The sequence below is a fragment of the Heloderma suspectum genome, chromosome 6 (assembly GCF_057233095.1).
Source record: "Heloderma suspectum isolate Gila_16-S chromosome 6, 16-S_ref, whole genome shotgun sequence".
Taxonomy (NCBI): Eukaryota; Metazoa; Chordata; class Lepidosauria; order Squamata; family Helodermatidae; genus Heloderma; species Heloderma suspectum.
In genome coordinates this window covers 758,574-781,515 of record NC_139463.1, presented here as the reverse complement: position 1 = coordinate 781,515, position 22,942 = coordinate 758,574, and the positions used below count along the sequence as shown (strand labels likewise).

The window sequence follows — 22,942 nt, the reverse complement described above, 5'->3', positions numbered from 1 at the left end:
CTCCTGGAGCAAGTGCGTGCGCGGGGGGATGCCGGTAGAGACATTCGGACAATTCAACCCCCGCGGCGCGGCGCGGCGCGCCGGCGGAGCGGGCATCTCGGCCTCGCCTGCCTTCGACGGACAGGCTGCGGAAATGCGCCTCTTTCCCGTGGCGTCATTCCTCGGCGGCACGTGAGACGCACCTGCTCGCCGCTTCCTGCGCCGCTCTGCTTCCTCGTGTGCTGGCGGCTGGGCCCGGCCGAGAGTGCTGCGGGCCTCGTACGGCCGGCGGAGGGAGGGGCGGAGGGAGGCGCGGCGCTCTCCTCGAGCCGGAAGTCCCGGGCGGCGAAAACGGGCCCGGCCCGCAGGGCGCGCCTCGCCTCGGGGGCCGGGGAGATCCCGCGGCGGAGCGGGCGCCGGGAGGCTCCCTCCCGCCTCCTTCGACCGCGGCCACGCGGAGGCCGCCGAGCACGTGCGGAGCGGCGGCCGGGCAGCTCGCGTCTCTGGGCGGCCCGCCCCTTCCGGCCTCCCCGGCAGGCGGGCGGGCGGGCGGGCGCGGCCGGGAGGCGAAGATGGGGCGGCTGTCGCGGCGGAGGGCGCGGCGCGGGCCCGTCGGGGCGGCCCTCCTGCTGCCGCTCCTGCTCGGTAAGGCGGCCCGGCCCCCGCCCCGGGCCGCGGCTCTTCCCGCTGCCCGCCCGGCCAAGCCCGGCTCCTGGCGCGGCCCCGGCCCCCCGGGCTAGGCGCCCGCTCCGGACGCGGCGCAGGGGCGGGGCGGCCGCGGGCCCGGGGCGCGCTCGGGCGCCGCAGAGGGGCTCCGGCGGCCGCGTCGGTGGCTTGAGCCGGGCGGAGGCGGGCTGCGGTTAAAGCCAGGAGGGTGCTGGGCAGAGCCGGGGCGTCGACGGGCGGCTTCGGGAGCAGCTCGAGGCATTTGGATGACCGTCTCTGGCAGCCCAGCGGCACCTCGAGCAGAGCGTCTCGCCTCCGAAGGACTGGGCGAGCGCAGCGGGGAAGAGGGAGCAGAGCCCGGATGAGGTTTCGACTGTGCCATGAACTCCCTAGGCGGCCCCCCGACCGTTTGCCTCAGTCCCCTGGCTGCAAGAGGCGGGGCAATAATCCTGGCTTACCTTGCAGGGTTGTTGTGAAGTGCAAGTAGACCACCATGCCAAGTGCTTTGAGCACTTGAGAGAGCCATGCAAATGTCTGAGGAGAGTCTGAGAAGGTTGTTGTTGTTCAGTCGTGTCCGACTCTTCGTGGCCCCATGGACCACAGCACGCCAGGCCTTCCTGTCCTCCACTCTCTCCCGGAGTGTGCTCAGGTTCATATTCATTGCATCCGTGATGCTATCTAGCCATCTCATCCTCTGCCGTCCCCTTCCCCTTTTGCCTTCAGTCTTTCCCAGCATCAGGGTCTTTTCCAGGGAGTTTTCTCTTCGCATCAGGTGGCCAAAATATTTGAGCTTCAGCTTCAGTATCTGTCCTTCCAATGAGCACTCAGGGTTGATTTCCTCTAGGATGGACTGATTTGACCTCCTTGCAGTCCAGGGCACTCGTAAGAGTCTCCTCCAGCACCACGGTTCGAAAGCATCAATTCTTCGGCGCTCAGCCTTCCTTACAGTCCAGCTCTCACAGCCATACATTGCTACTGGGAAAACCATAGCTTTGATTAGACGGACCTTTGTCGGCAAGGTGATGTCTCTGCTTCTTACTATGCTGTCTAGGTTGGCCATAGCTTTCCTCCCAAGGAGCAAGCGTCTTTTAATTTCATGGCTACAGTCACCGTCTGCGGTGATCTTGGAGCCCAAGAAAGTAAAATCTGTCACTGCTTCCATTTCTTCCCTTTCCATATGCCAGGAAGTGATGGGGCCAGATGCCATGATCTTCGTTTTTTTAATGTTGAGTTTCAAACCAGCTTTTGCACTCTCCTCTTTCCCCCTCAACAAGAGGCTCTTGAGATCCTCTTCGCTTTCTGCCATTAGGGTGGTATCGTCTGCGTATCTGAGGTTGTTGATAATTCTCCCGGCAATCTTAATTCCGACCTGGGATTCATCCAACCCGGCGTTTCTCATGATGTACTCTGTATATCAGTTAAATAAGCAGGGCGACAATATGCAGCCTTGTCGTACTCCTTTCCCAATTTTGAACCAATCGGTTGTTCCACGTACGGTTCTTAGTGTTGCTTCTTGACCCTCATACAGGTTTCTCAGGAGACAGGTCTGGTACTCCCATCTCTTTAAGAATTCGCCAGAGTTTGTTGTGATCCATGCAATCAAAGGCTTTAGCGTAGTCAATGAAGCAGAAATAGATGTTTTTCTGGAATTCTCTTGCTTTCTCCATGATGCAGCGAATGTTGGCGATTTGATCTCTAGTTCTTCTGCCTCTTGGAAACCCCGCTTGTACTTCCGGTAGTTCTCGGTTCGCATACTGCTGAAGCCTAGCTTGTAGGATTTTGAGCATCACCTTGCTGGCATGTGAAATGAGCGCAATTGTGCGGTAGTTTGAACACTTTGGCGTTGCCCTTCTTTGGAACTGGAATGTAAACTGACCTTTTCCAGTCTTGTGGCCACTGTTGAGTGTTCCAAATTTGTTGGCATATTGAGTGCAGCACTCTAACAGCACCATCTTTTAGGATTTTAAATAGCTCAGCTGGAATACTGTCATCTCTGCTAGCTTTGTTGTTAGTAAGGCTTCCTAAGGCCCACTCGACTTCACTCTCGAGGATGTCCGGCTCAAGTTCAGTGACCGCACTGTCATGGCTATCCGGGACATTATGATCTTTTCTGTATAGTTCTTCTGTGTATTCTTTCCACCTCTTCTTAATGTCATCTGCTTCTGTTAGGTCCCTGCCTTCTTTGTCCTTTATCATGCCCGTCTTTGCACAAAACGTTCCCTTGAGATCTCCGATTTTCTTGAAAAGATCTCTAGTCTTTCCCATTCTGTTGTTTTCCTCGATTTCTTTGCATTGTTCATTAAAATAGTAGTAGGGCTGGAAGGGGCCTACAAGGCCATTGAGTCCAACCCCCTGCTCAATGCAGGAAAGAAGGCCTTCTTGTCTCTCCTTGCTATTCTCTGGAAATCTGCATTCAGTTGGCTATATCTTCCCCTTTCTCCCTTGCTTTTCGCTTCCCTTCTTTCCTCAGCTCCTTGTAAAGCCTCCTCAGACAGCCACTTGGCTTTCTTGCATTTCTTTTTCTTTGGGATGTATTGAGTTGCTGCCTCCTGAACAATGTTATAGACCTCTGTCCATAGTTCCTCAGGCACTCTGTCTATCAGGTCTAATCCCTTAAATCTGTTCCTCACCTCCACTGTATGTTCATAAGGGATATGATTTAAGTCATACCTGAATGGTTTAGTGGTTTTCCCTACGTTCTTCAAATTAATCTGAAATTTTGCAACAAGAAGCTCATGATCTGAGCCACAGTCAGCTCCAGGTCTTGTTTTATCTGACTGTATAGAGCTTCTCCATCTTTGGCTGCAAAGGACATAATCAATCTGATGTCGATATTGACCATCTGGTGTTGTCCATGTGTAGAGTCGCCTCTTGTGCTGTTGGAACAGAGTGTTTGCTATGATGAGCATGTTCTCTTGGCAAAACTCTATTAGCCTTTGTCCTGCTTCATTTTGTACACCAAGGCCATGCTTGCCTGTTATCCCGGTGATTTCTTGACTTCCTACTTTAGCCTTCCAATCCCCTATGATGAAGAGGACATCTTTTTTAGGTGTTAGTTCTAGAAGGTGTTGTAGGTCTTCATAGACCCGATCAACCTCAGGCCCAGGTCTTTCTCTCGGAGCAGGGGAAAAAGCAGTGGTCTCTCCTGGAGGCATGGACTTGTGAAGCACCTGTATCTGAATTCTGGATGGGACCTGCAGCCCACCCCTGCTCCTCAGCTAGGCAGCCACCTTAAGACCCAGCGTAAGGCGGCTGCCCGGGGTCTTAAGGGGGTTGGACTCGATGGCCTTGGAGGCCCCTTCCAACCCTACTATTCTATGATTCTTTTGGGCAAAACGCTTCCTGTGAAATGGGTCTTGGGGAGGGCGGAGGCAGCACTGCCCTCTGTGGGGAGCTACTCCCTGCCCCCTGAAAGCAGCTTCTGCCCAAGGTGGGTGACCTGACTCTGGGGGTTCTTTTCGCAGCAATTGCCAGAGTCCACTCACTGGAGATCCAAGCTGACCCAGAAGTTCAGGCCTTTGTGGGGGAGCCGGTGACCCTCAAGTGCTGGTTCCAGTCTTCCTCTCCAGTGACAGAGAAGCTGACCATCGACTGGACATTCCGGCCTCTTGCAGGGGGCAGTTTGCAGCCAGTGAGTGAGCCTTGGTGCCTGTCCTCTAACTCCAGGCAGAAGGGCACCTGGGCCGGTCTCCTCCCCTGCTGCTTAAGCAGGGTGGGGGCAGGGGCTGCAGGCCTCTATCCTGCTGCTGTCTTGTGGTGCTGATCAAAGCGCTTCTGGGGGCCCTGAGCAGCTGTTCCTCCCTGCAGCAAAAGGTGTGTCTGCGGCTGGGATGTGCTGTGGAGCCCTGCTGGGGGTCTGGCTCCTGGAGCCATGGGGGCCACATGCATCTGCTTCTTGGCCACCGTGGGGTGCAGCACTCACCCTCTCCAACCCCTCTAGATCTTCCACTACCAATCCGATGCCTACCCAACAAAGAGGGGCACCTTCCGTGGCCGGGTCTCCTGGGCTGGCAACGTGGCCAAGAGGGATGCCTCCATTATGATTGCCAATCCGACGCTGGACGACAATGGGACATTCAGCTGCACTGTGAAGAATCCCCCGGATGTACAGCACAACATCCCCCAGACTGTGCTGACGGTCACTCAGAGAGGTGTGGCACTGGCTCCGGCCCCAGAGGCCTACCCATGCGTCTGGCCTTTTCTGCCTGGCGTGTTAAAATCCCCCAGGAACGTTTCTGAAGACTCGGCCTCTTGGCGCGTGCACTGGATACCGTCCCGTTGTTGCGGCCCGTCTCTCCCTCGTTCTGCCCTGGGAGCCGTGGATTGGGGCCTCAGATCCGCTTCCCTGTGCCTGGTCCTAGAGGCATGGACACACTGGCGGGGGCGGGGGGGGGGGCTCCCTGGCTGTGCAGGTGTAGAGCCCATGTTTCGGCCAGGGCTAGAGACAGCCCTTCCCACCCCGTGTGGTGACCGGGTGTCTCCCCTTCTCACTCTGTGGAGGTTGCCCATCCCCAGAGCCCCTTGCTGCCCCCTTCCTCCTGGGAGCTGCCTGGGGATCCACTGTGCCCCATCCATCGCTGCTCGGGGGCGGGGCGGGGGCTTGCCTTGCTTTTCTCACATGGGGTGGAAACATCACTGGGTTTGACCCTCTTGTGGGGGAGGGTCCCTCCTTGGACCGACGCAAAGGGGAGGAGCCGTTGCCCTTGGAGGCTCAGCGTGCTGCTTCCGTGGGTGCAGGGCCTTGTTCTTGCCTCCTTCTGCAGGCGCCTCTTTGCCGCTGACGTCAGCCGGGCTGCTTTCCATTCTGGTCTTCCTGCCCTCAGCTGTCGTGGTGGCGCTGCTGCTGATTCGAATGGGCAAAAAGTTTGGGGTGCTGAAACGCCGGAAGAACTTCAGCTACAAGAAGTCCTCCATTGAAGTCTCTGATGAGTGAGGGCGTGCGGTCTTCATCCAGGGGCGGGGTGGTGGGTGGGGAGGGGGCTGGGCCTGGGTGTGCACTCTGTCAATGAATGGGCACAAAGGAACGTGCTCCAAGGCAAGCGGGTTACAGGGCGGAGCAGGTAATGCATGCTGACTGCGGAAGTGGTGGTTCAGATCGGGGGGGGGGGGTCTCTCTCTGCATGTGCACAATAGGGTGATTGTTTGTTTATTGCCGGGGGGGGGGTCAGGCCCCAGCAGTTCAGAGCCACATGTAGGGCTAAAAGGGGAACTGTGGTTGCCAGAGGCTCCTTTCAGAGGGGCTCAGCTCAGGGCAAGCTGGCTGGAACATGGCTGCCCTTGGCTGCCCCTGAACTCCCAGACACTGGTAGGTTGGAGTGGGGAAGTGCTGATCTCCTCTCCTCTGTGCTCTTCCTCTAGACCTGAGCAAGCTGGCTGTGGCGAGAGGCTGGCCGGATGGTGTTTGCAGTGTCTGGTAAGCAAAAGCACCATTGGGGGACTCAAGCTAATTGCTTTATACATGGAATCATAGAAGGGTAGGGTTGGAAGGGGCCTACAAGACCATCGAGTCCAACCCCCTTGAGAATTTCCTTTTTTAAAAGCTTTGAAGATAAAGTCGCTCAGATTCATCATGAATTGGACACCACGATTATCGCATTTCCATTGTTAGAGGCATTCAGAGCACCGTCTGGTCCAGTTTTATTGGATGAGTTTCAGTTATTGAGGCCCAAGTATGCGGACAAGGTGCTTGGCCAAGTCCGATCGACCACTTGTGTGCTTGACCCTTGCCCTTCATGGTTTATTACATCAAACAAGGAGGGGATGTCTGGCTGGGTCCAGGAGGTTAAAATTCCTCCTCGAGAGAGGGAGTGGTGCCGGCCTCTTTAAAAGACGCAGTAATCAGACCACTCCTGATAAAGCCAATCCTGGACCCAGTGGATGTTAAATATTATAGGCCAGTGGCCAACATTCCCTTCCTGGGCAAGGTGCTTGAGCAAGTGGTTGCAGGACAGCTCCAGGCACTCTTGAATGAAACTGATTATCGAGATCCATTTCAATCGGGCTTCAGGCCTGATTTTTGAACGGAAACTGCCTTAGAATCATAGAATAGTAGTAGCAGTAGTAGGGTTGGAAGGGGCCTACAAGGCCATCGAGTCCAACCCCCTGCTCAATGCAGGAATCCAAGTCAGAGCATCCCCGATAGATGGCTGTCCAGCCTCGTCTTGAAGGCCTCCAGTCTGGGAGAGCCCCCCACCTCCCCAGGTAATTGGTTCCATTGTCGTATTGCTCTTACAGTTGTTGCAGAACCCAGAGTCAGAGAGACCACAGAGTGAAGGAAAAATAGATTATTTAACGCGCAGGCTTAAGGCTGGAATCATTTCCAAAGAGCCAGAAGCCCTGAAATACATCAGCACATTGTTTTTATAGACATTGTGACACATATGAAACGGCTCCTCCTCCCCCTCCGGCGTGGGGTTGCAGTCCTCAACATTTCTTCTCCTAGCACCATTGTTTATAATACAAGAACTGGGTTATAGGGTAGCCATGATAAGGAGAGAACAGAAGAGAACAGCAGAGAACAAGATATACAATTGTATGACCTTTGACAAGATAAGGAATTCCTGTGTCTCGTCAGCTTACAACAATATATTCAAGGGAGAAAGAGCTCAGCAAGAACATGAAGCATGAGACTGCATGAGGCTACTTAGTCTGACCCCCGATATGGCTGCTACATTCCCCCCTTAAATGCATAATTTCATTACAATTATAGCATTTCTGATAACTATACAAAGCTTTTTGTGACATACATATTACTTAGCCTCTTGTTGGGCTATTAGAGCGTAGAGGGCAGCAGTTTTACTAGCTGAGACATAAAACAGATTGATTAAACAGCGCATAAGACAAGGAACGCAGAGACATAACAGAACTTTTATGAACAACACTGGTAGAATTAGGATGAACAATGCTTTAAACCAGCTAAGATCTGGAAGCCAAGGGGTTAACTAATTTAGCTAATTGTTTTGTCTTATTGTTTTAAATATAGCTACTATATTGTGCAGCTTGTTGATCTGTTCATCTACAGCATTGCCATTATCAGTTAAGTTAAAACAACAGAGCTTTTGGTGTGTCTCACAACTTAAATGATGAAGAAGGAAGAGGTAATCTATACTAGCTCTATTTTCTAGAACTGCACCTCTTAGATCACGCAACTCTTTATTTAACAATGACAATGCTCGTGAGGTGGCATTCATGCTTTTGGCTAAGCTGCAAGCTAACCGGTTGATCTCCAGACCATCAGCCAAGGCTAAACCTGGAACCCTAACCAGTGACATTGCTAAGGCCAATTTTTCTGAGTCTGAATATAACTGCACATGACTATTACAATTTTTAGTTAGTTGGAGTGCTCGAGGCTGCCGTCGATGGATTTTCTCGGGCTACAGGGGAAGAATTGGCACCAGTTCAATTGGCGGCTGAGGCAACATGGGTGGTTATTAGACAAGTTGGCAGGAATGAATGACCAAGTGCGGGAACTACATGTTTAAAACCATCCATGAGGCAAAAGCATGTGGGCATCATTAAAAGATACGTTTTGAATTTTATTACAGTGGAAGGGGGCCAGGGATAGCTTTATATTTTCTGGAAAATTTTTTGACAATTAAGCATTCGTGCACACGTAGCATTTGTTTCAGCAATGATGGGGGTGCATAGAGTGAACTCTGTAGGGGGAAGGATCTTTGCAACCACACACCAATTAGCATTTTGGGAATAAGTTAAACTTACACCATAAACTCTTAACATGGTATCTTTTTGAATTTTTCCAGGATGTCTACAGACAGGTATTAGGCAAGAGCTAATAAGCCTGTTTGCAGGTATACCTCTTGGCAAACAAAAATGTTTTACTCTCGTGATTTTAGCCAGGTGGAGCCAGTAATTATCAGCAAATCACTGGGACAAACTTCTCCTTCCAGGCGCAGACCCCCCTTTTTGCACCTTATTAAGGAGACACAATGCAACACTACTAACACTACAACACGCATATTTGATCTTCTTTGGGATCTGACCGTACGCTGGGCAGCTATTCACCTGGCAAGCTGCAGGAGGGTCTAGTCCCCTTCTTCAATTCTCCAGTTGCAGGTCTGACCGTACGCAGGGGGACAGTCTCCTGGTGTGTCTACAGTAAGGTCTAGCCTGAGTCTTCTTACTGCTTTTTCAGAATGATTTTTAAAGGATTTTCAGGATTTCTGTTTACAGTCTACTCTCCCCCTCTCGCTCTCTTGACTCGTGTCCAATGTATCCAGGGTTTAACTCCAGCTGCTTTCATAGCTGCGGGGGTGGAAAGTATGACAGTTTTCAGTCTTCTCCATCTGGGAGTCAAAGGGTTATTTTTCCCTTTTTAACTCATACTTTAACTCTTGGTTGGAAAGGATGAACTTCTGTGATGGGAATGGCTTATTTTCTAAGACAAAGCGACGCTGGGCTTGAAGAACTTTGCTCAGTGTTTGGACTTCTTGTTTAAGGCTAACGTTTGCTTGCTTTTGATGCTGCTCCAGTGTCAATTATGAAGTCAATGTCACAGCCCCTCTCAAGCTGTCTCCCTCTTCACCTATTCTGGCCCCTTTGGTTTTCTCCTTTGTGTATTTGATTTATTTTATTTGGGCATTCATGCCACTAATGTCTATCTTGTCCGCACTGGGCACACTGGTTCTTTTTTAAGAATCTTCTGCCTCTGCCGGGTCTTCTTCTTTCGTTCACATCTTCTTGGGCCTCTGGGTTGAGGGGGGTATACTGGCGATAGGCATTTGAAAGACGCTCCAAGTACGCTCTGGGGCCTCGGTGGCACCTTGCAGCACTTTAGACACTTTGGTCATATTAATTGACTTCTTCATACCTGCTTTTATGGCTTTTAACAGCAGGGTTTGATCTGGGTGAGGCGCTCTAGCCCCACTTGTGTTTTGGGATTCCAGCGGGGGGGGGGGGGTTACTTACAAGGAGACTTTATTGGGTAACTTACAGCACACAGGCGTACTTAATGGTTGGATCTCTGAACCACGAGCTATTGGGCTAAATGGGTTTTTATACCATACATGTTACCCATGAGGCAGCACAACACTAGCAAGCATTTTCAGCATAGGCTAGAAGTGTTTGGTTCTCAGGCACAGCTTCCTGTAAACAACTTCGCTTCCCAAAGTGCTTGATAACACTTTTATTTATTAGTATAGGAAAACAAATTTTTTCTCTCTTTTTTTTTTCTTTGCTGATCTGTCTGTATTGCAGATCATGTTTCAAACTTTTTACATAAAACTTTCTGCTCCATGCACCAGCCTTGTCTCTTTATTTGTCTTTTTTAAGTTAAACTCACTTACTTAAACCTTTCTGCCTTACACTAGTCCCAATGACACACATTTGGGATAGGCTCTTCTTCTCCTTCTAGTTACATTTTCTTCATCTTAAAGAACTATTACATTATTGTGGCTATTTTATCCCAGGTAATAAGCTCCAGGCACAATCAGCTGCTTTTAATTTTCCCTGGGGGCAACAATGGCCACGCTTCTTTTCTACAAATGTTTTTTTTCTTTGCCTCTTGCCTTTTCTTTCTTCTTGTCATCTATTGGGAACCACACTTAGTACCATTTGGAGTTGCAACTAACACTAATCTGCAAATATCACATATATTTTATGATATCTAAGAAATCATAAAATATACACAACAAACTTTTTCTGCAATTTAACACAATGAATGGAAAGCACTTTTTGCATGGTAAGGCATGATGGAGCAGATCCAGCAATTATACTGCTCTTCTGGCTGAAAGCTCAGGGCCCATTAAAATCAACGGATGGGCATACCCACACACGCAAAGAGTTCTAGGTCACCATTTTTGCATCGGCAACTCTATGCTACATGAGTTCTAGCAGAAGGAAATCTAAAAGTCATAGATCAAACTCAGCCTGCTGTACACTGAGCTGACTACAAACATAGACACACGGTCTACAGCGATGAGAGTTCAAGTTTATCTAAAGCTTCACAGCACTGTCCATGGCAAGTCTTTGACAATTTAAAATTTTAGTCCATGTGCAGAGTGTCTCTAAAAAGCCCAGATGATGGTGGAGGCAAACAGAGAAGGCTCTGGGCAATGAAGATGAGATGTTTCCAGCAAAGGCTCTCCACTTCTGCATCAGTTTAAAAAGGGAAAGTGTGGCCCTACACCCCTTCTGACAGACAAGGGCCTTTAACTTTTTAGCAAGGCCTCTGTCTAAACAGAGCGGCACAGCTCAGCTCTCTAGCCGTGACGCTTTAACCTGGGCAACTCTTCTGTAAATTTTATTTTACTTTTGTCAGGTTCTCTCACAGACATTTTAAAAACTTACTCTTTTTTTTTTCTTTTAACCTGGTACCCGAAAGCACTGAAACACTGAGTGCCGAAACTCAGGACGCTGGGGGGTGATGGGCATCGCCTTATACTTGCATTTTTCAGGCAGCCATCAATCTTCGGGGAGGCGGTGGGGTGATTTGCAGGACTTCAAAGGCAAGCTTCTCAGTTTGTTTGTATTTGTAAATCCCAAGCTTAAAACAGGACATGATGAGGTACAGGGCAGCCAAATTCTTGCTTTGGCACGGGCAACGAATAACTCGGGTCAGCTTTCTTCGCTGGGGTCTCAAACAGGAAAACAGTCTTAATTTAAAGTTGTAACATCACTGACAGCGTCAGCCAGCCAGCTACACAGATCTCATTGTTTTTTAAGACAGTTGCTCCAATATCGTCTTTTCTTCTCAATCAGGTTGGGTCTCCCAGCTTACACAGTTTATTGCACTTTCAGGAGCATGGTAGTAGCGTGATTTTGGCTTGGCCAGGAACATGCTGTCTGGTTTCTCGGTCTCTTCAGCACACACACTTAGGCAGTGTAACACTGGACACTTAAATCAGTGAGATTTCTTCATTGCAGGGAATCCCACGGCAAAAGCTTAATGGTTACGCTCTTCAGAAATCATATAGCCAATGGTCAGTAGCTACAGGCTCTATGCAATTCTAACACAGTTCAAAGCTAAACACGGTTACCTTGACAGAGATCTTCAACATGGTCTCTCTGCTTCATTCTGCTTTGGGACAGTCTTATGGCACACTTTTCACTCGAAGAGGGGTCTAGCCTGTGCTCTGGGGGCTGATTCTTCACCTTTATTTTCTATTTTGCCTTCATCTTCTGGGTCTTCATTTTCAGTTTCCATTTCTTAGGGATTTCATCTCAATTAGGCGAGGTGATGATGTTGCACAACTCAGAACGTTGTGGGCAATTTTCCTGCCCCCCCTCTCTCGGCGCGCTAGGCTAACAGCTACTTAGAATCACAGAACCATAGAATAGTAGGGTTGGAAGGGGCCTACAAGGCCATCGAGTCCAACCCCCCGCTCAATGCAGGAACCCAAGTCAGAGCATCCCTGACAAATGGCTGTCCAGCCTCGTCTTGAAGGCCTCCAGTGTGGGAGAGCCCACCACCTCCCCAGGTAATTGGTTCCATTGCCGTATTGCTCTGACACTCAGGAAGTTTTTCCTGATGTTCAGTCGGAATCTGGCTTCCTGTAACTTGAGCCCATTATTCCGTGTCCTGCACTCTGGGATGATCGAGAAGAGATCCTGGCCTTCTTCTCTGTGACAACCTTTCAAGTACTTGAAGAGTGCTATCATATCTCCCCTCAGTCTTCTCTTCTCAAGGCTAAACATGCCCAGTTCTTTCAGTCTCTCTTCATAGGGCTTTGTTTCCAGTCCCCTGATCATCTTTGTTGCCCTCCTTTGAACCCTCTCCAGTTTGTCTGCATCCTTCTTAAAGTGTGGTGCCCAGAACTGGACACAGTACTCCAGATGAGGCCTAACCAGTGCTGAGTAGAGGGGAACTAGTACTTCCCGGGATTTGGAAGCGATGCTTCTATGAATGCAGCCCAAAATAGCATTTGCCTTTTTTGCAGCCACATCACATTGTTGGCTCATATTCAGCTTGTGATCGACGACAATTCCAAGATCCTTCTCGCTCGTAGAAAAAATATGGAACGCTTCACGAATTTGCGTGTCATCCTTGCGCAGGGGCCATGCTAATCTTCTCTGTATCGTTCCAATTTTAGTATATGTGCCACCGAAGTGAGCACTTCTTCGGCCTCACACTCTCACGCTCCCACGCTTTGTTAAAAGCCAGACTGTCCTGCAACATTTCTCTAATTAACAGCCTCAGATCTTGTTTTTTTTTCTCTCAGCTCGACCTTGAGCTTTTTGCTGTTTTCTCTCTCTATTCTGAATCTTTTTTTAAAAAAAAACCTTTTTCCTTCTTTGTTTGACATACATCTCAAGGGGGTGCAAGGTTTGCTTCCCCCACCACCCATAGCCTCCCTCCTAAATTGAAGACAGACACAATTAGGGAATGGGAATTGGTCAGTGAGTAAGGGGTCTCACTGGCCGACACAAGAGGATTTTACACACCACGCACTTTGCTACTGGCCTGGGCACCCGGACGGTCAACGGTATGCGTCAGAAACCGCAGTAGCCACTCACACCATCATCAATCTCTCCACTGCATCCATATGTCCCTGCCACCCACTTTTTACCAGAGCGGAAAGCGGCTTCCCCAGCTTCCTCATCTTCCTACTGAGTACTGGCGTGCTGGGTACTGGCGCCCACTCGGGGGTGTGATCAGGCCCCCCTTCTACTCACAAGGAGTAGGTTCTTTTGTATACATATACCACCAACACTGACCTTCTTCATAAGGCGGGGCCCTCTTTTTTTCTGCCCAGTGGCCTTTCTCCCTAAAGGCGGGGCCCTCTTTTTCCCATATACTTGCCTTTCTCCTGAAGGCTTCCAATGTGGGTTTCAACTCAATTGCAGCTGCGATACAGGCAGGGCTCAAGTTCCTTCCTCTGCTTCCCAAGGTTCTCTTGCCGCTCGCTGCCGTTTGGGCGATCCCGGCGCAGGCTTTCTCCCATTCACTCGACAAGAAGGTCGGTGAGGCATGCGCCGAGCTCATCTTCCCGGTGCGGCGATCAAGAGCAGGCAACTGCCACCTGTCTGGCTCAGAGCCTGCCACATCCGAGTCACGGCACCATTTATGTTGCAGAACCCAGAGTCAGAGAGACCACAGAGTGAAGGAAAAAGAGATTCTTTATTTAACGCGCGGGCTTAAGGCTGGAATCATTTCCAAAGAGCCAGAAGCCCCGAAATACATCAGCACATTGTTTTTATAGACATTGTGACACATATGAAACGGCTCCTCCTCCCCCTCCGGCGTGGGGTTGCAGTCCTCAACATTGCTTCTCCTAGCACCATTGTTTATAATACAAGAACTGGGTTATAAGGTAGCCATGATAAGGAGAGAACAGCAGAGAACAAGATATACAATTGTATGCCCTTTGACAAGATAAGGAATTCCTGTGTCTCGTCAGCTTACAACAATATATTCAAGGGAGAAAGAGCTCAGCAAGAACTTGAAGCATGAGACTGCATGAGGTTACTTAGTCTGACCCCTGATATGGCTGCTACACAGTCAGGAAGTTTTTCCTGATGTTCAGCCGGAATCTGGCTTCCTGTCACTTGAGCCCATTATTCCATGTCCTGCACTCTGGGATGATCAAGAAGAGATCCTGGCCTTCCTCTCTGGGACAACCTTTCAAGTATTTGAAGAGTGCTATCATATCTCCCCTCAGTCTTCTCTTCTCAAGGCTAAACAGGCCCAGTTCTTTCAGTCTCTCTTCATAGGGCTTTGTTTCCAGTCCCCTGAGCATCTTTGTTGCCCTCCTCTGAACCCTCTCCAGTTTGTCTGCATCCTTCTTGAAGTGTGGTGCCCAGAACTGGACACAGTACTCCAGATGAGGCCTAACCAGTGCTGAATAGAGGGGAACTAGTACTTCCCGGGATTTGGAAGCGATGCTTCTATGAATGCAGCCCAAAAGAGCATTGGCCTTTTTTGCAGCCACATCACATTGTTGGCTGATATTCAGCTTGTGATCGACATCAATTCCAAGATCCTTCTCACTTGTCGTGTGGTTGAGCCACGTATCCCCCATCTTGTAACTGTGCATTTGGTTTCTTTTTCCTAGGTGCAGAACTTGGCATTTGTCCCTATTAAATTTCAATCAGTTTTCTGCCCAGCGCTCCAGTCTATCCAGATCACTTTGAATTTTGTTTCTGTCTTCCAGGGTTATAGCTATCCCTCCCAATTTTGTGTCATCTGCAAATTTGATCAGCATTCCCTGCACCTCCTCCTCCAAGTCATTAATACAAACGTGGAAGAGCACTGGGCCCAGGACTGAGCCCTGCGGTACCCCACTCGTTGCCTCTCCCCAGCTTGAGAAGGTCCCATTGATAAGCACTCTTGGAGTCCGATTCTGGAGCCAACTGTGGATCCACTGGACCGTTGTTCCATCTAGCCCACTTTGAGCTAGTTTGCTAATCTGGACATCATGGGGCACTTTATCGAAAGCTTTGCTGAAGTCGAGGTATATTATGTCCACAGCATTCCCACCGTCCGCAAGGGAGGTTACCTGATCCAAAAATGAGATCAGGTCCGTCTGGCGTAATTTGTTCTTGGCAAATCCATGTTGGCTTCGAGTCATCACGGCATTGGTTTCAAGGACTCTTTGAGTCCGATTCTGTAGCCAACTGTGGATCCCCCTGATAGTTGTTTCATCTAGCCCACTTGTAACTGTGCCTTTAGAATTTCCTTTTTTTAAAACTCCCACCCATCTTGGACTCCTTCTCTCATTAGAGTTGCTTGCCATGGGACATTGGATGTGGGGGCTGACCTGGTATGTATTACTGAGAACTTGGTGGGGGAACTGGGAGGGGTCACTCTCTCCCAGCTGTGCCCTCCTGGGTACTCAGTGCAGCACCAACACCGACCCAAGGGTTGGGAAGGGCGGATTGCCGTCGTCTGTAGGAATTCAACCCTTCTCTCCAGGCTTCCTGCTCATTCGAGTGAAGATCTTGAGCGTTTGTACCTTGTGTTGGGTACCTGGGACAGATTAGGGATTCTGCTGGTGTACCGCCCTCCCCACTGCCCATCAGACTCCCTGCCTGAGCTGACGGAGGTGGTCTCGGACTTGGTGTTGAGGACTCCTAGGATGTTGATCCTGGGGGATCTCCACCTCCATGTTGCAGCCGCTGTATCCGGGGCAGCTAAGGACTTCATGGCTGCCATGACAGCCATGGGGCTGTCTCAACATGTCATCGGCCCAACGCATGTAAAAGGACACACGCTTGATCTGGTCTTCTCGACTGGGCAGGAGGATGGTGATCTGAAAGTGGGGGAATTAACATCTGTCCCTTTGTCATGGTCAGATCACCTCCTGCTGAAGTTTAGACTTTCGGCAGCCTTTCCCCCCTGCAAGGGTGGGGGACCTATTAAAATGGTCCGCCCCCGGAGATTAATGGATTCCGATGGATTCCAGAGGGCTCTGGGGGATTTTCCTGCTGGTATGGCTGGTGCTCCTGTCGAAGCCCAGGTCGCTCTGTGGAATGCAGAGATGACTCGGGCAGTTGACACAATTGCGCCCAAGCGCCCTCTCCCTCTGAGCAGAGCCCGGCCAGCTCCTTCATATACACCCGAGCTGAGGGCAATGGAGCAAGAGGGGAGATGGCTAGAACGCAGGCGGAGGAAAACTCATGCTGAGTCTGACCAAACACAGGTAAGAGCTCGCTATCGAGCCTACTCTGTGGCGGCGAGGGTGGCAAAGAGACAGACATTGCATCTTCTCAGTGTCATCCAGTGGAGCTTTTCTGAGTGGTTTGCGGCTCGGTTGCACACTGTGATGAGTTTGCAGGGAATTCCCACTGCCTAGAGGTTATTTAATTAGGGAGGGCCATAGCCAGCTGACCCCCCTGCTGCTGATGTTGAGGGAGCTTCTGCCCATTTCCCCATTCTCCCTTCTGACTCAGAGCAGCTTACATGAAACCAAGAGATCAGGCATGTGGGTGGGTAGGTAGGAGGTTACTCCCTGCAGGCATATAAGGTGCACAGCTAACATCTGTGTCCAGTTTAGAGAGATTTTATTAACCTGAAGAGGACAGAGTGAGAAACAAGCATGATACAATAAACGATTAACCAAAACAGGTTTATTTTGGCCTAAACTGGTGAGACAGGTAACTTCTTCCTGCTGTATTCAACTAGCTCATTTCCCAAAAGCGTGTCTGTGACTCCCCTGACAAGAGAGAAAACTGTGGCTATTATTACATACTATGCAATTAAGATGATTAGAGGTGTAATAGAAACCATGGCTAGCATCTTCCTTAGTAAAATTACAGTTCGGTTCTTTTCAACCAACAAAGCATTCCTCATTAAGGCCTTATAGTTACCTATCTGGCAAGCATGGTTTGCAGAGCTGAGGCAATCAGGTCTGGTAGGCTTTTCATTCTCCCAGGATCTCTCTGGGCAATGAAATCAAACACCTGCTTTTATAACTTCCATGTCGTTGATGACTTCATCTTTAGTTTCAGACCTGGTGATACCACTATTCTCATTTTCTTCCACAAAGCCAGGTCTGGCATTGACACCAGTAGCACCTAGACGAAGGTCCTCACTTGTGGCAACCTTGCTCCATTTCCAAGAATTTTTTCCCTTATCTCCAAGAATACTTTCCATTACTCACAGTTATTCGCAACACACACAGAGAACTAATCACATCTATTACTAATAGTAAAAGATGTGACAACATCTATTACTATTAGATGTTGTCACATCTAATAGCACCTTGACAACAATGCCGTGATTACTCAAAGCCAACATGGATTTGTCAAAAACAAGTCCTGCCAGACAAATCTGATCTCATTTTTTGATCAAGTAACCTCCCTTGTAGACCGTGGGAATGCTGTAGACATCATATACCTCGACTTCAGCAAAGCTTTCGACAAAGTGCCCCATGATCTCCTGATGAGCAAACTAGCGAAAAGTGGGCTAGATGAAACAACGATCCTGTGGATCCACAGTTGGCTACAGAATCTGACTCAAAGAGTGCTTATCAATGGGACCTTCTCAAAGTGGGGAGAGGTAACGAGTGGGGTACCGCAGGGCTCAGTCCTGGGCCCAGTGCTCTTCCACATTTGTATTAATGACTTGGAGGAGGAGGTGCAGGGAATGCTGATCAAATTTGCAGATGACACCAAATTGGGAGGGATAGCTAATACTTTGGAAGACAGAAACAAAATTCAAAGTGATCTGGATAGACTGGAGCGCTGGGCAGAAAGCAACAGAATGACATTTAATAGGGACAAATGCCAAGTTCTGCACCTAGGAAAAAGAAACCAAATGCACAGTTACAAGATAGGGGATACGTGGCTTAACCACACTACAAGCGAGAAGGATCTTGGAATTGTTGTCGATCACAAGCTGAATATGAGCCAACCATGTGATGTGGCTGCAAAAAAGGCCAATGCTCTTTTGGGCTGCATTCATAGAAGCATCGCTTCCAAATCCCGGGAAGTACTAGTTCCCCTCTACTCAGCACTGGTTAGGCCTCATCTGGAGTACTGTGTCCTGTTCTGGGCACCACACTTTAAGAAGGATGCAGACACACTGGAGAGGGTTCAGAGGAGGGCAACAAAGATGATCAGGGGACTGGAAACAAAGCCCTATGAAGAGAGACTGAAAGAACTGGGCATGTTTAGCCTTGAGAAGAGAAGACTGAGGGGAGATATGATAGCGCTCTTCAAGTACTTGGAAGGTTGTCACAGAGAAGAAGGCCAGGATCTCTTCTTGATCATCCCAGAGTGCAGGACACGGAATAATGGGCTCAAGTGACAGGAAGCCAGATTCCGGCTGAACATCAGGAAAAACCTCCTGAGTGTCAGAGCAATACGACAGTGGAACCAATTACCTGGGGAGGTGGTGGGCTCTCCCACACTGGAGGCCTTCAAGACGAGGCTGGACAGCCATTTGTCAGGGATGCTCTGACTTGGGATTCCTGCATTGAGCAGGGGGTTGGACTCAATGGCCTTGTAGGCCCCCTCCAACCCTACTATTCTATGATTCTATGATTAATCACTCACAGTTAGCATAAACAGATAATAAGGAATCACACTCTTCTGAAATACAATGAATTCTTCTCAACAATACATGCTGCATTTATACTCTGTCACACTGGGTAACCATCCAGTTAGGATTCAACATGCATGGGACACCTTGGGTGTCAGACAGAAGACACCAGAGCACAGCAAGAGCCCTCGTCTTCGTTGGATTCTCTCCTGTCTGCTGGGGCTGCCTGGCATCGGCCTCACATGCGCCAATGCTGGCGATGACACTTGCTGCCAAGAGAGGGAACTAGAGAAGAGAAGTGAGAAGTGGGGGAAAGATTTCCTGTCCTGCTGCTGCTAGATGCAGTTGGCACAGGAAGGAACCCCTTCTTGTGAATTCGGGGGGAAAGGCCGTTGAACGTGAGTGCCTTGGGGAATGGAGGGGCGCTTCAAAGGAGCTGCATGGTCTGCTCGGCTCGCCTCGACCCCTGGCTTGGCTGGAGCAAGTCTGCAGTGGGCCCAAAGCGCCTTGGGCCTGTGGCCACATTCCCCTTCAGGCATGACCCAATCCCAGTACAAACACTGAAGCTTTCTGCCTTGGGCACCATCAGCGTCAGAAAGGCTGAGCCCATGTGCAAATGAGGCAAGGACCCAGAAGGAGAGCAGCTCTTTGTCCCTCTTGCTGCCTGCAGTGGACTTGTGCATGTGCGTAGCTGGCACCCAGAGGTGTCGCTGCAGGGTAAGTGGCAAAAGGTGCTGAAGACAAGCTGCAGGCGGGTTGGGTCTGGACTGCAAAGCACTTTGTGCTGGGTGTTCAACCAGTACATCTACGGGAAAGCAAGGATGCAGACCAGTGTGGTGGGATCTTGGCAGCTGCACAAGGAAGGGACAGTGCCGGGGCTGTGTGCTTGCCCCACGGGTGCTCGAGGGCTGGCACTGTGCAGTACCATGCACCCCAGGAGGGCCCGTCCCCCCGGGAAGGCTTGGCAAGGGGCCTCCGGCACTCCAGGCTGACAGGGGGAGTGCTGCCGCTTTCTTACAGGGGTCTTTGGAGGCAGTGCAGGGACTGCCCTGCAGATGTTTCTGAGTCTGGGCTGGGGAGCTTCTTGGCAGAAAAGCCACCGACTCGGTTTGCCAAGGCGGCAGCTGTGGCGTGAAACGTTCGTGGACCCGGCTGACTACCTTGTTTGATCTCCACCTCTTGCTTCCTGCCCAGGACACTGAAGAGGAGGGCCCCTGCTGATTGGGAGACAAAGCCCACCCTTTGGATTGTCATCAGGAGGCCTCCCGGACCCCTCCCAGTGATTCCGTAACGAGTGGAACTTGACTCCCAATGCGACACTGGGAATGGTGCTGATGCTGTGGGACCAGTTCTGTTTCACCCTGGGAACAATCACGATGTTTCTGTTTCTTATTTGTTAGTCCATCTCTTGCCCTGTGTGTCTGGACTGAAAATGGGGCCAACGCAGTGGGGTGGGGAAGGCAGCCATGCTCTCGTGGGGGCTGCCAGCTCTCTGTGTTTCTCCTCCGTAGCCGTCACGTCTCCATGCACTGCATTGAACTCGGCTGAGTCGCAGCAGTCGCCGCGTGGAGCAATGACACAGTCACTGGCCCGTCCTCTTGTCTGTGCCTCTGTACAACCTGTCTGCCTTGGGAAGCCACCGTCTTGGCTCCTGGGCTCAAAGCCAGCCCCAGCTCTGAGGGCAAAAGGCGAAGAGTGGCTAGCTTGTAAGCCACGTGGCAGGCTGCTCGTGTCTGAGGCAGCCTGCGGGTGATAAACACTGGCTAATTACCACTGGCCTGTGTGTGTGGCATCTGGGCTCAGCTTGAAACCAGCCAATTGGTGGCAGTTGCAATGACCCTGCGTGGCTGCAGGCATTTAATGGCTTGGGGTGCCACAGGAACTCCCTGTGCCTCTATTCTGGATGGCAAAAGGGCCACAGCAGGGCCTCTCCCTCCCTGGGGCTGCCATGCTTCCTCTTTTGCAGTGGCGCCAGAGCTTCGGCGACAACTGCTTTGGGAAACTGACCCTCCCCATGAAAGGCGAGTGTGGCTTTGCGCCTTGTATGCATGCCTAATCTTGCAGTTCCTGGTTGGCGTGACCTGGTGCTATGTGGTAAGAACTGTGGCCTTGGACATGTGTGTGAACCACGAGATGCTGCAGATACACACATTTGGGGACTGCTGGGCTGAGACACCAGTGTGCTGTTCCTCTCCTGATCTGGGTCTCCCCTCCCTCCTTGCCAGCTGGCCCCTCCTCTCTGGATTGCTGCTATGGGTGTTGGTTCTCACCATTTCTCCTATATATTTCCATTCCATGGTGAATCTTCCTGTGGAGAGGGGCTGGTGGAAGTTCCTCTCTCTTGCAGTCAACAAACATCTTGAACCAGCTCAGGCTAATCTTCCTTTTGTTTTGGCCAGTTGCCATGGTGGGCTTGAAAAAGACATAGTCTGGTCTCCCCTTTTCAGTGGGCTTTGGGAAGTACATGACTGGCCTGTTGTGTCTATCTCCTTCTGGCTAAGAATGTATCAGTGTTCAAATGGAACGCGCTCCCAAGACCAGGAGATTGCTTTGTGGGGTCAGACCAAGATCCAGGTCAGGCCAGTGTTATGCTTCTGATAGCAGCCAGCCAGTGGCTCTCAACACGGGCAAGGGGCAGAGCATGAAGGCAACGTCCCTCCCCTGCTTGTCTCCAGCATCCGGCATCCATGGATGTGCTGCTCCTCAGCCCAGAGGCTCCTCTTAGCTGGCATGGCTAAAAGAATTGTTTTGTCTCCTGGGCCTTGCTGAAGCCCGCTTGTCCTGGTTGCTGCCCACTATCTAGAAAGGAGGGTGAAAAGGGCACATTCCCGTTTCCCCTTTGGGTTTTCCTCAGTGGCCTATGTGGGTTCCACAAGTGTGGCCAGCCTCTTCCCAGGCTCCCTTGGGGCCTCCTGCAATTCCTATGCCAGGAGAGCTCTGACTGGTGTGTCTGTTGCCCCAACTCAGCTTTGGGCTGGGCCGTGGCAGCACACCTGTGGCTGGTGCTTGGCGTGTTTCTTGCCTCCAGCCTCATGCTCAAAATCTGCTCTGGCCCTGGACTCAGCATGTTGAAGCATGCTGGGACACTGCAGAGCTGCAGGCAAAGGAGTGGCTCAGGGGAAACAGACCAGCTTTCAACCAGAGCAGTCATTGCCCCTTGCGCTGAGGGAGGGGGGCACAGCCTCTGGGATGTGTGGGGTGCCGACTTGGTGCTCCCAGCAGCAAAGAGTGGAACAAGATGGGGTGAGCAGATGCCAGGGTGCTGAGCTTTCATGGGAGGTGGGATGGGTTGGGTTGGTGGGCTGTTCTCCTGCATGGTGGAACTGCTTCCATGTGGTGGGGTGAAAGTGGGCATGCCCTGCTAGAGGGCAGGGGGTCCAGGGGTTGTGGGGCAGCCCCCTCTCTCTGCTGGGCTCTTGGCCACTCTCCTTGTGCAGGCATTCTGGGCTTTCCCACATCTACGACATGAGGGCTTCGGGCATGTGAGTAACTGGGGCGTTACTGTGAAAGGACTGGCTGCACCTTCTGGGGCTGATAGGCTCTCATCCCTCGTGAAGTGGAATTGAGCCCCTCTCTTCCGTCTTCCCGCGGAAGGCCTGTCATTTCAGCTGCACTTCCAGGCCTAAAGGTGAAGGTGTCCCCAACCAGTCGTGTCCGACTCTAGGGTGCGGTGCTCATCCCCGTTTCTAAGCCGAAGAGCCAGCGCTGTCCGAAAACGCTTCCGTGGTCATGTGGCCGGCAGGACTGAACACCGAGGTGCACGGAACACTGTTACCTTTCCCGCCGAAGCGGTACCTGTTTATCTGCTTGCAATTTCTTGCTTTCGAACGGCTAGACTGGCAGGAGCTGGGACTGAAGACAGGAGCTCACTCTGTCACGCAGCACTCGGGTCTCGAACTGCTGACCTGCCGACCTTCCAGTCTGCAGTTCAGCGTCTTAACCACTAAGCAGTACAAAAGTGCAGAATTAGTTCTTCTCTGCTGCTGGACTTTTTTAAATGCTGCATTGTATGTTATGCTTTGTGATTGTAAGACTGTCAGAAGAGCCGTGCAGCTGCATCGGAGCCAGGGTCCACCTAGTCCAGCACTCTTTTCCCCCAGTGGCCAAGCAGATGCCCCCATGGAAAGCCCACAAGCAGGACATGTGCACAACAGCCCCCTCCCTCCCTCCCTCCCTCCCACCCATGGTCCCCAGCAACTGCTATGCAAAGGCTTACTGCCTCCAATACCAAAGGCAAGTTATAGCCATCCTGACTAGTAGCCATTGATCACTTTTCTCCTCCATGAATTTGTTCAGCCTCCTTTTAAAGCCATCCAAGTTGGTGGTCATTGCTACATCTTGTGGAAATGAGTTCCACAG

General features: G+C 51.0%; 2 protein-coding genes and 1 non-coding gene across 3 annotated transcripts in view; 1 reads left to right on the top strand and 2 right to left on the bottom strand.

The window, feature by feature from the left end:
• The window catches only part of CD3E (CD3 epsilon subunit of T-cell receptor complex), a 32,262-nt gene extending 31,122 nt beyond the window's left edge, over positions 1-1,140 (bottom strand). Inside the window, exons 1-2 of the mRNA XM_084807093.1 lie at positions 1,104-1,140; positions 183-968 (exon numbers count right to left, since the gene is read on the bottom strand). Coding sequence (XP_084663219.1) covers positions 183-968; positions 1,104-1,140 — 823 coding nt within the window. The remainder of the gene's footprint in view (positions 1-182; positions 969-1,103) is intronic.
• Positions 527-19,975, top strand: MPZL3 (myelin protein zero like 3). Its single transcript, XM_084860605.1, has 6 exons — positions 527-624; positions 4,110-4,276; positions 4,586-4,796; positions 5,409-5,574; positions 6,004-6,058; positions 19,778-19,975. Exons 1-6 carry the CDS (start codon positions 552-554, stop codon positions 19,802-19,804), a joined length of 699 nt encoding a protein of 232 aa, XP_084716731.1. The 5' UTR covers positions 527-551; the 3' UTR covers positions 19,805-19,975.
• Positions 12,610-12,716, bottom strand: LOC146340324 (U6 spliceosomal RNA). Its single transcript, XR_014784159.1, has one exon. It is a non-coding gene; the product is annotated as a U6 spliceosomal RNA (small nuclear RNA).
• Positions 19,976-22,942: the final 2,967 nt, after the last annotated feature.

Coding starts and splice junctions, on each gene's coding strand:
- MPZL3 (XM_084860605.1), top strand. CDS start 552: ATGGGGCGGCTGTCGCGGCGGAGGGCGCGGCGCGGGCCCGTCGGGGCG. Junction 5,575..6,003: donor TCCATTGAAGTCTCTGATGA/GTGAGGGCGTGC, acceptor CTCTTCCTCTAG/ACCTGAGCAAGCTGGCTGTG. Junction 6,059..19,777: donor GATGGTGTTTGCAGTGTCTG/GTAAGCAAAAGC, acceptor CTTCCTGCCCAG/GACACTGAAGAGGAGGGCCC.